The sequence below is a fragment of the Arachis hypogaea genome, chromosome 6, assembly GCF_003086295.3.
Source record: "Arachis hypogaea cultivar Tifrunner chromosome 6, arahy.Tifrunner.gnm2.J5K5, whole genome shotgun sequence".
In the NCBI taxonomy this organism is placed as follows: domain Eukaryota; kingdom Viridiplantae; phylum Streptophyta; class Magnoliopsida; order Fabales; family Fabaceae; genus Arachis; species Arachis hypogaea.
In genome coordinates this window covers 18005054-18022449 of record NC_092041.1, presented here as the reverse complement: position 1 = coordinate 18022449, position 17396 = coordinate 18005054, and the positions used below count along the sequence as shown (strand labels likewise).

At 32.2% G+C, this 17396-nt stretch overlaps 1 protein-coding gene across 1 annotated transcript; it reads right to left on the bottom strand.

Moving 5' to 3' along the window:
- Positions 1–7322: 7322 nt before the first annotated feature.
- Positions 7323–8953, bottom strand: LOC112696326 (bZIP transcription factor 44). The gene has a single exon (XM_025749049.3). The coding sequence runs from the start codon at positions 8271–8273 to the stop codon at positions 7797–7799; it is 477 nt and encodes a 158-aa protein (XP_025604834.1). The 5' UTR covers positions 8274–8953; the 3' UTR covers positions 7323–7796.
- Positions 8954–17396: the final 8443 nt, after the last annotated feature.

Genomic DNA, 17396 nt, shown 5'->3' with positions numbered 1-17396 from the left:
ACGAACAACTTGTCCATCCTCACCAAGTTTATTTTTAAATACTCACTTAGTACCCGTTACCTTCTTACCATCCGGATGAGGTACTAATGTCCAAACCTCATTCTTGTCAAATTGAGCAAGCTCCTCTTGCATGGCCTTGACCCATGATGGATCTTCAAGAGCTTGTTTGACATTGTTGGGCTCCATTTGTGACAAGAGAGCAAAGTTGCTAGGTTCGGTTTGCCTTTTGGTGGAGGATCTTGTTGTTACACCTTGAGAGGGATCACCAATGATGAAGTCATGAGGATAACCCCTCATAGACTTCCATTCTCTAGGCTTTCGGACAGGTGTAGAGCTTTGATGAAATTTTGGTGGTCTCACTGTTTCAGTTGCTCGTGCCTGCTGAGGAGACAAAATGGAAATGTCTCCTCCAATCTGACGAGACAAAACTGGACTGACAGATTCTTCATTTTGTACAGATTTGAGATTTTCTTTGCTTGTTCCAGCTTCTTCACCATCTGAATCATTATCTATCACAGTACTGGGAATTAAGTTAGAATCACAAAAAGCAACATGTATGGATTCCTCTATGGTTCTATGCTCTGAGATAAACTCTATAGGCCTTGCTTGTGGTGGAATATCCAACAAACATTCCTTCATAGGATTTTGGATCAAATTTTCCAAGGTTTTCCTTATTGTTAAGTACAAAGCATTTGCATCCAAAAACATGAAAGTACTTAAGATTTGGAGGGGTTCCTTTCCATAGCTCATAAGGGGTTTTCTTTAACCCTTTTCTAATTATTGTTCTATTCAAAATATAACATGCTGTATTTACAGCTTCAGCCCATAGAAATTTAGGAACCTCATTCTCACATAACATAGCCCTAGTCATCTCTTGAAGGCTTCTATTCCTTTTTTCAACAACCCCATTTTGTTGAGGTGTTCTAGGGCATGAAAAATTATGAGAAATTTCAAAGTCATCACAGAATTTTTCAAAGTCTTGGTTTTCAAATTCTCTTCCGCGATCACTTCTCAAATGAGCTACTTTTAAATCTTTTTCATTTTGAATTTTCTTGCAAAGGATTGAAAAAGCATGGAAAGCATCATTTTTATGAGCAAGAAAAAGTACCCAACCAAATCTAGAGTAATCGTCTACCACCACAAAACCATAGTGTTTACCTCCTAAACTTTGAGTTCTAGTAGGACCAAAAAGATCAATATGTAACATCTCCAATGGCCTTTTGGTTGAGATTCCATCTTTTGATTTAAAAGAGGATTTTACTTGTTTGCCCAATTGGCAAGCATCACAAGTAAGATCTTTATCAAACTTGATATTTGGAATTCCTCTAACCAAATTCCTTTTGACTAGCTTAGAAATTTGGTACATGCTAGCATGACCCAACTTTCTATGCCAAAGCCATTTTTCAGATTCAAAAGAGGTAAAGCATGTTACATTTTGTTCCTTTAAATCCTCAAGAGTTAATCCATATACATTGTTGCATCTTTTAGCTTCAAATAGAACATTCCCAGTTTTCTCACAAACAACTAGACAAACAAACTTCTTAAAGATAACTTCAAAATCCAAATCACATAATTGACTAACACTAAGTAAATTATGTTTCAAGCCATGTACAAGGAGAACATCATTTATACAAGAAGAGAAACTTTTACCAACTTTACCAACAGTCACTATCTTTTCTTTCCCATCATCACCAAAAGTGACAAGTCCTCCATCATACTCATCAAGCTTTATGAAGAAGGTTGTCTTTCCGGTCATGTGCCTAGAGCATCCGCTGTCCATGTACCACGTGTTTTCCTTCCTCTTGGATGCTAGACATACCTACAAAATGAACTCAAGTAACCTTTGGTATCCAAATCTTCTTTGATCCTTTCACATTAAACCATCTCCTATGTCCCAAACCATTGTAATCAAAAACAACTTTGTAAACTTTATCACCAATCATTCTTTCACCAAAAAAATATTGAATGGGAAAATGACCCTTTTGGTTGCATAGCCTACAAAACCTTGGAGTTGCTGTTTTGTTAAAATAGGTGGGATCTTGAAACCTTGTGTCATTAGAAGATGAAGCTTTATTTTCAAAAGGAGGTTTCTCATCCGATTTATAAAACCCCAAACCAGCTTTATCAAAAAGTGGTTTTTGACTAGCCAAAATTTGATTTAGATTTTCAGAACTGAGAGTAAATTTGGCTAAGTCATTTTCAAGATTTTTAATCTTTTCCAGTAACTCTTTATTTTCCTGAAAACAGTTTACATATGCAACTACCGAGTGATCACTTTCACAGCTTCTAAGTTGGGCTTTCAACTGCTTATTTTCTTCCACAAGAACTGCCTCTCTTAGCTTTTCTTTGAGAAAACTATTTTCAGCTTTAAGAATGGTAACTTGGTGTTCAAGATCTTGGTTATCAAGCAGAAAACATTTTATTTTTTCAGAAAGATGATCTATCATAAGATGAAGGTCTTCAGTGTCAGGGTTATGAAAGATTACCTGATCTATGTGATATGCCATGAGACATGGTTGTGACTTGGTTTCGGTCTCTTCATCATCATCATCTGAGTCATTTTCTAAATCTTCCCATGATGCCATCAGACCCTTCTTCTTTCCTCTTTTTGGCTTTTCCTCATTCTTTAACTTGGGACAATCAGATTTGAAATGTCCCATTTCCTTGCAATTGTAACAGGTTACTTTGCTAAGGTCTTTCTTCATTTTTCTTGAGCTGCCGCCTTTGCCTTTGAACTTCACCATTTTCCTGAATTTTTTGGCAAACAAAACAAACTCATCTTCAGAGGAGTTATCACTGGATTCTTTATCCAAAGGTTTAGTCACAGATGAAAAAGCAATTCCTTTCTTTTTTGAATCTTTTTTCAAATAAGTGTTTTCAAAAGCAAGAAGGTTTCCTCTCAAATCATCACAAGTCATGGAATCAAGACTGCTGCTCTCAGAAATAATTAAAACTTTTGTTTCCCACTCTTTTGTGAGACATCTCAACACTCTTCTCACTAGCACAGAATCAGAATATGTTATTCCCAGAGCATCTAAGCCAACAATGATGTTGTTGAATCTTTCAAACATTTCATCAATGGACTCTCCTTCCTTCATTGCAAACATTTCATATTCTCTGTTCAACATATCTGTCCGAGTCTTCTTTACAATGGTGGTTCCTTCATGAGTGATTTGTAATTTGACCCAGATTTCCTTTGCTGTTGTGCAACGTGATACCCGTCGGTATTCCTTGAAGCTGATAGCACAGTTGAGTAGATTAACAGCTTTGGCATTTAACTCCACCTTCTCTCTATCTTCCTCGGTCCAGCTTGCTTCTAGTTTAAGAGTGATTACTCCTTCAGCGCTTGTGTTAGTAGGAAACTGTGGTCCTTCTAGGATGATCTTCCAAAGCCTGTAGTCTACTGCTTGCACAAATATCTTCATTCCCTCCTTCCAATAGGTATAGTTTTTCCAATTGAAAAGAGGCGGTCTGTTACTTGACTGCCCTTCTGTGAGATTGTACGATACCAGATTTGAGCCACTACTTTCTGCCATGAGGATCTTTTCTCCAAGCTGCAAAGCTTGATCTCTTTGAGACCAAGCTCTGATACCAATTGATGGTTTTCAGTGGCTAAGAGAAGGGGGGTTGAATCTTAGCCCATTTTTCTTTCAATTACACTTGCTGGTCTTTGTAACAACTTCAGGAGACTTTTTGATTTTTGTCTCATCCCAAACCACGAGATTTTTTCGTTTTGTCTCGTCACTTGTCACGAGATATTTTTCGGCATTATCTCCTGGGCAGCAGAAACAGAATTTAAGTAGAAGAGGAAGAAATAATACACCAAGATATATCCTGGTTCAGCTGCTAAGTGCAGTGCAGCCTACATCCAGTCTCCATCACAACAATGATGGAATTTCACTATAATCAACTTTGATTACATACACCAATTCTCTCTAGGAACTACCCTTCCTATCTGGGACAAGTCCAGAATTCTAAACTCAATCCTGAACTTGACTTGGTCACTGCCAAGCTTTCAACTGTAAAGTGCTAACCCAACTTACAAGGAGATTCCCACAGAATCATGAAACACAACATAGATGAACAAAGGAACTCTAAGACATCTATGGCTTTCTCTTTTAATTTTGCACTCTCTACCTTTTTCCGCTCTATGGCTTTTTCATACAAACCTCACTTGTTTTCCTTTTTCCATGAGACTCAAGACATGACAAAATTAAACAGAAAAATTACAAAATAGAAAACATTGAAGGAGAAGAGAAATCTGTTAGCTCAGGTAGCTCTGAGAACTCTGTGCCTTGCACTCTCAAATTTTCTCCTTGAATTAAACCATGACTGTTCACCCCTTTTATAGAGAAGTGAAGCCTTCACAGTTGAAACACACACCCGAGCTTAGCTTCATTTCCTTCAAAACAAACCAGTTCGGCCACAGAGAGAGAGGAGGTAACTAATGCAAAAACCAACATGCAAATACCTCTAGTCCTTCCTTGGTCATCACTCTTCATCAATCCGAGCGCTCCATCCTTGGCTTCCTCTCCAAGATGGATTTCTGGCCATTGATGCTTCATGATGATGATGGCTTCATCTGCTCCAATCTCTGCCTCTTCCATCACTTCGCCACTCTAGCTACTTCCTGTGGTGGTTGAGCAGAATCAGAGACAAGCCATGCCTCCAAAGATCTCACCTTGCTGGCCGAATCTCCTTCTACCTTTTTTGGTATAAAGAAGCCAAGATCTCATCACAAAATCTTACTACAAGTGATAAGAATCTCAGCCACAGCATACTTTTCTTTTTCTTTTTCTTGCCATCAGTTTGATGGTCTTGTAGCGTGCTTCTTTTTCTCTTCGGTGGCTATGCTTAGCTTCTATGGCTACTGTGTAATAACCGAAAGAGATGAAGAAAGTTAAGAGAGAAGAAAGAGAATTTTGAACATTAACTAATGAATTTTGATAAAGCAAAATAAATGTCCACTTTCCTTTTACTGAGCAACGTGTAGCTTAATGATACCCATCAAATCAATGACCAACTCTCTCTTATGTTTCCAATGCATATATTAATTCTTCTTGATAAATTTTGAATTCCATCACTTGAAGAAAGAAGAAATCCGTTGGAAGCATTTTTGCTTTCTTTTTTCATTGGATTTGGATCATGCATGAGAAACAATTTGAGCTTGTATCAATAATTAGTAAAGGTGGCCCAACCAATAAAATATTTCAGCCAACATTCATATGACTAAAGAAATCCATAAGGCTGAATTTTTGATTTTATTGGGCTTGTGATCTCTTCTTTTTCATTTCGGCCCAAATAATCACAAATTGCTTCAGCCATAAATTATTGGAAACCTTAATCAAGGCTGATTGGTTTTAAGCATATTGGGCTTGCAATAATTTTGCTTTTTTGTTCGGCCCAATAAGAAAAAAACTACATCACAAAATTATTAATTAACATATGTTAAATGAAAATTAAACCAATAATTTTGTAATTAATTATTTCAATAATGTTTGTTCATCATCAAAAATAAATTAGAGTTTTCCAAACTCATCAGCAATATATATGAAAATCTCTTTAGGTAAGTTTTCGTCGTGGATGAACGGCGACATTAATGCGGACGAACGGTGACGAGGAGGAGAAAGGCGGCGACGAAGATGAGTGTTGACGACGGGGAATGCGGCATTGTGAATGAACGTCGAGAAGGAGGAATATAGTGTTGAGGATGAGCGCGGAAAAGAAAGGTGGTGCGGATGAACGCCGGCGGAAGATAACTTGTTTGAGTTTTCTATGTGCGCTTTTGTGTTTTTGATGTGGAATAAACTTGACTTCTCTGCTTCTTTGTTTTGTATGAATTTACTTAATAATTAGATGGTTTGAGGTTTATTTTAAAATTTTAAAATTAAAATTTTAAATTTTAAATAATTTAATTTTTATATATGTATTTAAATTATAATATATTAATAATTAAATAGAAACATAAATTTAAAATTTAAAATTTTAATTTTAATTTTATTTAGTTTGTATTTTAAATGTGTATTTAATTTTTAAAAACACTAAATTTATTCTTAATTTTTAGATGTGTTTGTTTTAATTTTTTTAAATTATTATAATAAAAAATTAAATATTGTACTATTTTTAAAAAATATCTAGTTAAATTTAATCTTACGTGACAAAAACATATGATTGTCACGTTGACATCTTAGTCAAAGGTGTTAACCACAAGTAAATAATCGTTAAAAGTAAAGCGTTGGGTACAAAAAAAATATATTTTATTTTTGTATTTATGTAACAAAATTTAGAATTATTTTTTTAGTTAAAAATTTGCTAGAATGGACTACACCAGCCAAAAGTTTTGTAACTCTCAAACTAAAAGGCCTATTCTAATTTGGGCCTAAACTTTTATATTATGTTATGTCATATGTGTTCTTATCCAAGTATGACGATTTTCTCACCTAAAACAAAAAATGAAAAGGCAAGAAAATTTATGTTTGGTGATCATCGAGTGTGGGCAAAGGCTATGAGAAATTATTCATGAAAAAAAAAAAGAATAGCGTTTCATCCAACAAAAAAAAAAACGTGTAAGAAATTAAATATTATTAGAGTTATTCTGTTGGTGTAAAAGCTCAAAATAAATTCTAAATATCGGTAGTTGAAGAAAGAAAATTGTCTTAAAAGAAATAAATTACATCTGCACCTGAGAGACAAGATTTGTATGTTTTGAGTGATTGGAAAAGAACAACGTTTACTCCTTATTTGTAATTTGGATCCATCTTTTTTGTTTCATTTGAATTACATTTAAACATAATTTGCTTAAATTGAACTATATGTACTATTTTATTAACAAATTTAAATTGATCGAATAATTAATTTACTTATGTGTTTAAGCAAATATCAAAATTTTAAATTCTTTCTTGTGTATGCAATTTTTTTTCGTAGGTCAGATTGATCAGATAATAAATTTGTTCAAATCCAATGAATAGATGAAATTCATATACACTCTTAAAATAATATTGAAATTTAAACCCCTACACATTTTTTTGTTAAATACTACACATTTTTTATTACAAGTTTTGTTCCTTTATAGCTTATGCCCCACTCTCACTTACACCAAAGCCTAATTAATTTAGGCATATGTTTTTGGAGCCTAATTAAGTGGACCCCTAAGTAGTGGGTCTTAGAAGAAAAAAAAAACAAATCATATTATATGGACATTAAAATTAAAGACAAATATAAAATATATATTAAAAATGAGTTAAATAATATATGTATATAATATATAATTAATTTTAGTATATAAATAATATTTTTAAAAATAAAAATAAAATGCACAATTATTTTGGGAGCAACAAGAAGAGTACCATTTTTACAATTCAAAAGCACATCCATTCATACATTTACATTCCCTATTGCAAAAAAAAAAAAGAAAAGAAAAGAAAAATAGTACAACTACACCGACACCCTTTTTTGTTTTTTCTTTTTGCAAAACATTAGAAAATGCTTTGTATTATTTGGATTCATTTTTATTTCGTACATTAAATAAAAACACAATTTTTCAAAAAAGGAAAAAATGTGTTTATGCACGAAACAAAATGAATTAAAAAAAAAAACACCTCTTGCAACTTCTTCCACTTAATATAATAATATCTTAGTATATATAATTATTAGTGCCTCACCCTAGCCAGGAACTAATATTCACCCCCCTCACTCAATAATTCCACCATATGATGACTCAACTCCAACAAAGACTAGTACAATAATCAATCATTCAATCAAGCACCTTTTTTTTTATTAGAGTCTCATCTCATAACTCACCACTCAAACATGTGATTTGAAGATGCCATGATGGGTTGGTTAAGGCACATGTTAATGTGATGATGATTCATGAAATTATAATCATGGTAGAATTCACTATCAAAAATTGGACTAGTGCTTGTGATGGTGTTGTTATTGTTGTTGAAGAAGCTAAGCATATGATTGAGTGATTCAAGCCTATTGGTAAGTTCACTCATTTGGACCCTTAAGATGGAATTTTCTCCCTCAATATTCAGAAACTTTTGTGTTGTGATCTTAACTCCGGTAAGGATTTCATTGTTCTCCTTTTTAAGCTTCTCAACTTCAGCAACTAGGTCATCCAAGTGCTTTTGCTTCCTCATTCTAGATCTCCTCGCCGATTCGCGGTTCGACTGCTTTCTCTTCCTCTTCTTTTGATCCATCAGAAGTTGCAAATCTTCTTCAGAGCCACAAAATTTGGTGGATGTAGACGAGTTTCCACTCGATGAGGCCATGATCAGAATATGTTCAGCAAAATTAATTCTAGTATCTTTTGATCGGTCAGATTTATTATCTGGCCGATCAAATTATCTTGATTTTAATATAAATAAAAAGATCTATGTAATTTTTTTTACTTTGTTCAAAAATAAAAATAGATTTCAAGGAGATACAATACTAACAAAGGGACTTTGAACAAACATGGACAATTAATGACTAATATACTTAACTTACAATGATAATATGTTATTTATTACTAGCTTATAATAATGATATAATATAATGTTGCAATGGCGTTAGGAGATTTACGAGAAAACATAGAACCAATAAAGGAAGACGACAGAGAAAGATTGAACAAGATGAGTTCTACGCCTTAGAGAGGAATTTATCATAAAACCGGAACGAAGGATTTCACTAAGAACTGGAGACATGAATGTCAAACATGAACAAACAAGAATAATTCAGCATCAAGTTTCAAAGAAAATGAAAACTTTCTGCTGAAAAATAAGGGAGGAACAATAGAAGAGAATTCATGAAAATTATATTAACCCTTTTAATTAATAATTAATTAACCAAATGGGTTGTGGACTGAAATCAAAGATGAAAACAAAAGCCACAAGAAGGGAAAAAAGGAGAGAAATGATGATAGCACAAATTATTAAATCTATATGGGAGAAGAGGAAGAAAGGGGAAAGGGAAGTAGTGAAGTAATTGAAGTGCCAATTTATAGAACATAAAAGGTGGAAATAGTTGATAGTGGATATTATATTTAATATTAAATAATTCAATCACATACGTATATGGACCCCAGAAAGGTTGATATGGACCAAAATAATCAATTCAATCACATTCTTAATTAACATGATAATTTAGTTGAAAAAAAATGAGAAATAAATTATATGTATAAATGAGAATGTGGTGTTCTAGAATTATTTTAATACATCATTATGTGATATTAAAAAATATAAAATATACACTGCATGAATTTCATCCCAATTTGTGCATTTTGACACTTTTATATTATTTTTCATAACGTAATATAAATGCTTATATAATATTTACATTTTCATATAGTAAATAATAGTATTAAATAATAATATATTTTCTCTTAAAAATTGTCATGAATTACGACGCAAAAAGGGAGACTGGAAAAAAAAAGGAAAATTAAAAAAAAAAAAAAGAGAAGCAAAAGTAAAAGCCAAAGGAATCGGAATCTCTTTGAAGGGTTTGGTAGGACAGAGAGAAAGGTGAGATTGAGCAATGGAAACTGTAGATTATGGAAAACTTTAAGTTAGTGCAAACATGTCTCTTTGCTTCTAAATTGGCTTGGCCATGGTCTTTTGTAAAATATATAATATAATTGGTTCAGAGAATTATAACTAATAATGGGTACAATTATCAATTGGAGTTCTAAGTAGAAATTAAAATAAAATCTAATTATATGAATGATTTTAATTTGAAGAATGACAAAAATGATGGAGAAATTTCTTATTCTTTGTATATGATATATGCTAGCTTTAAACCTCTGATTATCTATCTGTAATGTTTGTTAATATTAAGAATTGTTAGGTCCTAGATAAATTGTATTACTTTTTTTATGTATGTAGGGGCTGAAAAAATAAATTTTTAAAATTATAAATTAATAGATCTATGGGACTTTTAATATATATATTTTTTAATTAACTTACATATGTACTATAATTTATTTGATCCAAATTTAACTGATGTCAGATTAAATTATTCTCATTTAAAATTCGAACGAAATATCACTTTAAATTAAATTAACTATCATAATTCACAAGAAATTAATGAGATTTAATTTACATATAAGAGATATCAAAGTTTTCTCAGAAAGAAAAATTATTAATGGATAATGAGTGAGTTAATGAATAAATTATGGTGAAATCAAAATCCAGAGAAGAAAACTATTTATCTTAAAATATATATTTGGCATATTCCATGCTTTCCAATATGGAGCACCATGGACCTAACTTTCTAAACTTCTATTAATTGGCTTGAAATATCTCTTTACTTCCAAAAAAAAAAAAAAAGAAACTCAAAAATCAATTTTAAAAAATGAAAAGGTATTATAGGCAATTTACATCATCACCATCGTCATCATCATGTAAATCAAATTCAATTAAAAATATATAAAGTGATGTAAATGCTTATCTAATTCTAAATGTCTTAAAATGATGATGTTTATTTTGAAGTTATTTTCCTAATAGCTTTTGGAAACTTTTTATACAGTTCGCGTTTTAATTAGGTGGTGTATTGTTAATTATTTAGCTCAACTTGATTATGACTTTTTGGATAGAGTTTTAATTATTTCTTTATTACATATTTAATTTTTAACAGAAAAATACTAGTCAGTAAAAAATTATTTAGTAATATTATATAAATTTATTAACTTTTTTTTTAAGTTAGGAGTGAAATCCGAATCCAATATTTCTATATAAAAATTAAAAAATTTATATTATTTGAATTATAACTCGTTACTCATCTAAATTATTATTGAAGCTAAGGGAGGGGGGATAATCACTACTCATCATCATATTTGTCATAGTTTTTTTTTTCAGGTTTAATTAATTTCGGCCTATTTAAAAGCTAAATAAATTCATGAGCTAATTTAAAATTTTGCTTCATAAATTATAATTCAAAACCATACATTTTAAAAAGACTCACATTGACAAATGACAATAGACGTACTATAATTTATAATTCATAATTATTGATATATCAACAATAAGTTATAACTCACAATTTTATTTACAACCATAGTCTACATATATAAATGATATCCGTAATTATACAAAAAATAATAAATAAACTATTATACTAGAAAAGACAATAATATATATAAATGATTATGGAGAATAGTTTTTTTTTTATATAAATAAATTAAACAGATCGATCCAGCAAAATTTATGAATTTTTTCAAAGTCTTTTATCAAATTTTACAAAAGACTCGAACATGATCTATTTAATAAAATAAATTGAGTTACGAGCAAATCGAATAATTTGACCTACTTTTACCTTAGATACCTCTAGCAAAAAAATTGTTTAAGTTGGTAAATAAATCTTATATATGTTGTTACACGTGACACGGAAATATTGTTGTAAATTTATAATAGCTTTTATAAGTACTTGATCGTTTTTTTTTAATTCAAATTTTTAAATTTAAATTAGGTTAATTCAATTTTAATATGATATTAAAATTTATATTGTTTTTGTTATTCAGTTATTTGGGAGCTCATAAATAAGGTAAGTACACGTGAAATATGGGTCCAAAATATAGTTATATATAAGATGGTGGGATTTATATTAAGTTAAATTATACAGTTGGTCTCTACACTTTAATTTTGGTGAAATTGTAAATTGGTCTCTACACTTTAAAATTTTGTAATTGGATTCTTAAAGAGAATTAAAATTTAGAATTTAATCCCGCAAATCAAAAAATGTTAATTTGACAGAATATTCTCAATATATGCTAAGAATATTTTGTTAAAATAAAGAATATGCTGAGAATATTCTATTAAATCAAACGCTTTTTGAACGACAAGGACTAAATTGTAAATTTTAATTATCTGTAAAAGCTCAATTACAAACTTTTAAAATATAAGGACCAATTTACAATTTTACTAACCGTCTAAGACCAACGGTGTAAATTAACCTTTATATTAATAAGTAGCTATATTTAACAACTTCCCTTTCTTAAACTAACTTTTAATTTATAACTTGAGTTATATATATGTTTACATAATTCTAGTAGCTTCTTCCATGTCTATGATATTATATATGAATCTTTTTGTTTGAACAAGTCCCAAACCTCCATGTGTCTTCTTTTGCATTTTCGGATTGCAAAAATCACTATATATAGATATATCACGTTCATGGAAAAATAAAAGCACTTGAATGAAATTAAAGCTTACCAATTTCAAAAACTTGAAAGCCTAAAAATATGCCTAGCTAAGAGAAGTTTCCTTCACCTCAATTATTGTTGGTAAAGTGTAAAGTTCAATTAGTGTTTTCCGATGTTTTGGTAATACAAGATTGGATACTAAATTAAAGTGTGTGGCCCCTCCAAATTAAAGATAGGAACAACACAGAAGAATTGCAACTTTGCAAGAGATTTTAATCCCCCAAAAGTTCAATTTGTAAACAACTTGATGAAAAGCAATACTTAATTGATTTTAGTGAGTAAGTGAAAGAGTCACTATGAGAGAGCACATGCACAAAGAGCTACCAAGCCTTATAGTGTGTGTATTTGACATATGTATGCTACCTATATACAAAAATTAAAATCTTAATTTATACTCATTTAAGGGTTTTATTATATATAGAGACATAATAAATTAAAACAGAAATATATTATTATTATTATTATTATTATTATTATTATTATTATTATTATTAAGGTTAATTATTTTATAAATCTCTATAATTTTATTAAATTTTTAATTAGGTCCTTGTATATCTTTTTTATTAGGTCTCTATATCATATTAGATTTTATAACTAAGTTTTTATTATGATAAAAATATTGGAATTAAGGAAATATTCTATTAAACTATACAAAATATCTAGTTAAGTATGAGGTATATTCATTTTGTTTGATAAAATATTATGTTAATTCTAATATTTTTATCACAGCAAAAATTTAATTATAAATTTAATATGATATATGGATCCAATAATTAAAAAGAAAAATAATATAAAAATTTAATTAAAAATTTAATAAAATTATAATAACAAACAAAATAATTAAACCTTGTTTTTATTAAGCGGGGAAAATAACAATAACATTACTTAGGATCTAGCTATGACCAATAGGCCTACTTTAGCATTCCACGTTATTTCCACTAAAGATGTGTATGTTTCCGCTTTTTGTATGTAAACTTGTCAAAGTGTTTCTTCTCATAATAGGTTAGGTACTACAGTTATATTATGATACTTCTTTCAAGACAAATCTGTTTTGCTCTTCAAAGTTTTCAAGCTAAGCAGCAAATCGAACTTGAAGATGAAGCCTCCTCATCATGAAAACCACTTTCTCTTTCCATATAGATCCTCCATATATTTGTGTTGTCAAGCTTTCTATCCTTGTCCACCTCGTGAGTCATTTTTTTTTAAGTGACAAAAAATATGTATCCAAATTTTAGAGCTAAAGGGGGGTATTTCTCTTAAAATTTGTAACTTTTATATTAAGATAATAAAATATGCTTTTTTTTTTTCGTCTGTAAGTGATTTTCTTCAAAAATATTTTAATATTTAATTTTATTTACTTTTATTTTTAACATTTTTCATTTATGTTAAAATTATTCATAAACGTTTTTTTTCTAAAGATAGTAGGTTATATTTTATTAATTATTAAAAAATAAAATACAAAGATGTCCAAAAACAGGATAGCATAATAAAAGGTGGGGATTTCCCAAAAGCACTACACTGAAGGTATTCATCCAACGGTGCGTAGTCGAAAAATGAAGAAAAAATCTTAAAGAAGAAAGAATGATAAATCGAATTGAATGCAACTAAGAGCTTGCCTCATGGAGATGACGACCTAAACTGAGAGTTCTTTGGATTTCACGAAGCAACTTGACAGAGCTTGCTAGAATAGCAGACGGCATAGAAGTAGAACCTTCAAAAATCAACTGATTGCGAGCTTTCCAGCAGTTCCAACAAATGATGGCAAGCAATTGAGGATTACGGTCAGCATTCTTCAACGAGTTAAGTATCTCTGTTGATGCAGTCCACCATGTCCAAAAGTCGTTAGGACTTTGAGGGGGAAGACAATCACGAAGATAACTCTGAGACCTTACGTCTTTAATTCTAGAGCAATCGATCAAACAATGAGTGATTGTTTCCGTTGCTTCATGACAGTAGGGGCATATTGGTGATATAGATAGGATGCGGTGATGAATCTGAGCAAGCACCGGAAGCCGGCCATGGAGAGCTTTCCAGATAAATAGCTTAATTTTGTGAGGCAAGTTCAACTTCTATAGATCAATCCACGTCTTTTTCTGCTGCATATAATTAGGGCAAAACTCCAGAGGCGGATGACAAAATAAATAGTCAATTCTGTAACTTGAAGATGTATCATATTGCTTGGATTTGTTCAAATCCCATTGCAATTTGTCCCTACTCTGCTGAATTTTAACTGACAAAATCTTGTTTGCAACGTCTTGGGGAAATAGTTCTTGAATGAGATTCTGATTCCAATTCCTATCTTCAGTAATTAGATCTTTAACTCTTGGAACCAACTCAGAAATAGCCTGTCTATTTGGCATGTCAGAAATCATTAAAGGATACGGAGGAGGCAGCCAAGGATCCTCAAAGTTTGGATATTCTCACCAGTACCCACAGTCCAATTAAGACCTTTTTCAACAATCTTTTGGCCTTCCAGTATGCTCCTCCATCCCCAAGAAGGTAAGACTCTAATTTCTGCCGTTATAGCATTGCTAAAGTATTTACCTCTTAGGATTTTGGATAATAAGGAAGTAGGTTGTGTTATGAGTCGCCAAAACTGTTTGCCTAAAAATGCCAGATTTTGGATTCTGAGATCTTTAAATCCAATGCCTCCTTCTTTTCGTAGGCGAGTCATAGTGTCCCAGCTAATCCAAGCCATCCGCCTTTTAGAATCTTTTTGTCCCCACCATAACTCAGAAAGTAGAGAGTGAATTTCCGAAATTAAACCATCAGGCAACTTGAAGCAAGACAATGTATAAATAGGAATAGCTTCTTGGTGCACGGAATTGTGATCATCAACAATGGCTCCAAAAACTTGGTGCTCTCAAACATGAATCACACTTTGTTACAACTCCGCACAACTAACCAGCAAGTGTACTGGGTCGTCCAAGTAATAAACCTTACGTGAGTAAGGGTCGATCCCACAGAGATTGTTGGTATGAAGCAAGCTATGGTCATCTTGTAAATCCCAGTCAGGCGGATTCAACTATATTAAGAGATTATTGGATTTTCGAATAATAATAATAAATTAAACAGAAAATAAAGATAAAGTTACTCATGTAATTCAATGGTGGGAATTTCAGATAGGTGTATGGAGGTGCTGTGTTCCTTCTGAATCTCTGCTTTCTTACTGCTTTTATCCAATTTTTATCACTCCTTTCTATGGCAAGCTGTATGTAGGGCATCACCGTTGTCAATGGCTACATCCCATCCTCTCAGTGAAAATGGTCCAAATGCTCTGTCACAGCACGGCTAATCATCTGTCAGTTCTCGATCATGTTGGAATAGAATCCCTTGATTCTTTTGCGTTTGTCATCACGCCTAGCAATCGCGAGTTTGAAACTCGTCACAGTCATTCAATCCCGGAATCCTACTCGGAATACCACAGACAAGGTTAGACTTTCCGGATTTCCATGAATGCCGCCATCAATTCTAGCTTATACTACGAAGATTCTGATTAAGGAATCCAAGAGATATGCGCCCGGTCTAAGGTAGAACGGAAGTGGTTGTCAGTCACGCGCGTTCATAGGTGAGAATGATGATGAGTGTCACGGATCATCACATTCATCAAGTTGAAGTACAACGAATATCTTAGAACAAGAATAAGTCGAATTGAATAAAAAATATAAGTACTTGCATTAAAACTCGAGGTACAGCAGAGCTCCACACCCTTAATCTATGGTGTGTAGAAACTCTACCTTTGAAAATACATAAGTGATGAAGGTTCAGGCATGGCCGAGAGGCCAGCCCCAAAACGTGATCACAGGATCAAAAATACAATCCAGGATGAAAATATAATAGTAAAAAGTCCTATTTATACTAGACTAGCTACTAGGGTTTACAGAAGTAAGTAATTGATGCAGAAATTCACTTCCAGGGCCCACTTGGTATGTGCTTAGGCTGAGCTTGAACTTTACACGAGCTAAGGCTTCTATTAGAGTTGAACTCCAAGTTGTAACGTGTTTTTGGCGTTCAACTCTGGTTCGTGACGTGTTTCTGGCGTTTGACTCCAGAATGCAGCATGGAACTGGCATTGAGCGCCAGTTTACATCATCTAATCTCAAACAACGCCGTTGAGAGCATGCTATTTGAAGTTTTGTAGCTCCAGAAAATCCATTTTGAGTGCAGGGAGGTCAGATTCCAACAACATCAGCAGTCCTTTGTCAGCCTCCTATTAGAGTTTTGCTCAGGTCCCTCAATTTCAGCTAGAAAATACCTAAAATCACAGAAAAACACACAAACTCATAGTAAAGTCCAGAAATGTGAATTTAGCATAAAAACTAATGAAAACATCCTTAAAAGTAACTAGATCATACTAAAAACTACCTAAAAACAATGCCAAAAAGCGTATAAATTATCCGCTCATCACTTCTCCCACTGCCTTAAGCAATACGTGTCTACCACCTGACGAAAGAAGATTGCGCTTCCACCCTTGGATTCTTTTTCGAACCTTGTCTTTGATCATACTAAAAGAAGCCTTTTTCGATTTAGAGACTGTAGAAGACAAACCCAAGTATTTATCTCGAGTCCTAATATGATTAATATTCATAGAGTTAGCCAGTAGTGTACGAGTAGTGGAGGGAGTGTTGTGGCTAAAGAATATAGCAAATTTATTAAGATTTTCCCTCTGGCCACTGATGCTTTCATAAGAATTCAATAAATGCAGGATATTTGAACATGCTTCAGGATTATCCTTACAGAATAAGATGAAATCATCAGCAAACAGGAGGTGGTTGACCTTGGGACATCGCCTATGTATCTGAAGACCATGAATTAGTCTGTTTTGTTCTGCCTTGTGTAGCAAGAAGGAGAGACATTTTGCACAGAAAAGAAAAAGATAGGGGGATAGAGGATCTTCTTGTCGAATACCTCTATTTGGTTCGAAGAAACCATAAGGTTGTCCTTCCACAATAATAGAATAAGAAACAGTTGTCACTAATTCTCGAATCCACATGATCCACCGGGAGTCAAAACCAAACTTCTCCAATATAAACTAAAGAAAGTGTCATTCCACCCTATCATATGCCTTACTCATATCTAATTTTAGCGTCATTTCATTTTCGAGTCCCCTTTTTTTGTTCTTCAAGTAATGCATACACTCGTGAGCAATTAGGATATTATCAGAGATTAATCTGCCTTTAATAAAAGCACTCTGCTTAGGGCTAATTAGTCTATTCAT

Bases quoted from the DNA above. Each gene is read 5' to 3' on its own strand.
- LOC112696326 (XM_025749049.3), bottom strand. From the start codon at position 8,273: ATGGCCTCATCGAGTGGAAACTCGTCTACATCCACCAAATTTTGTGGC.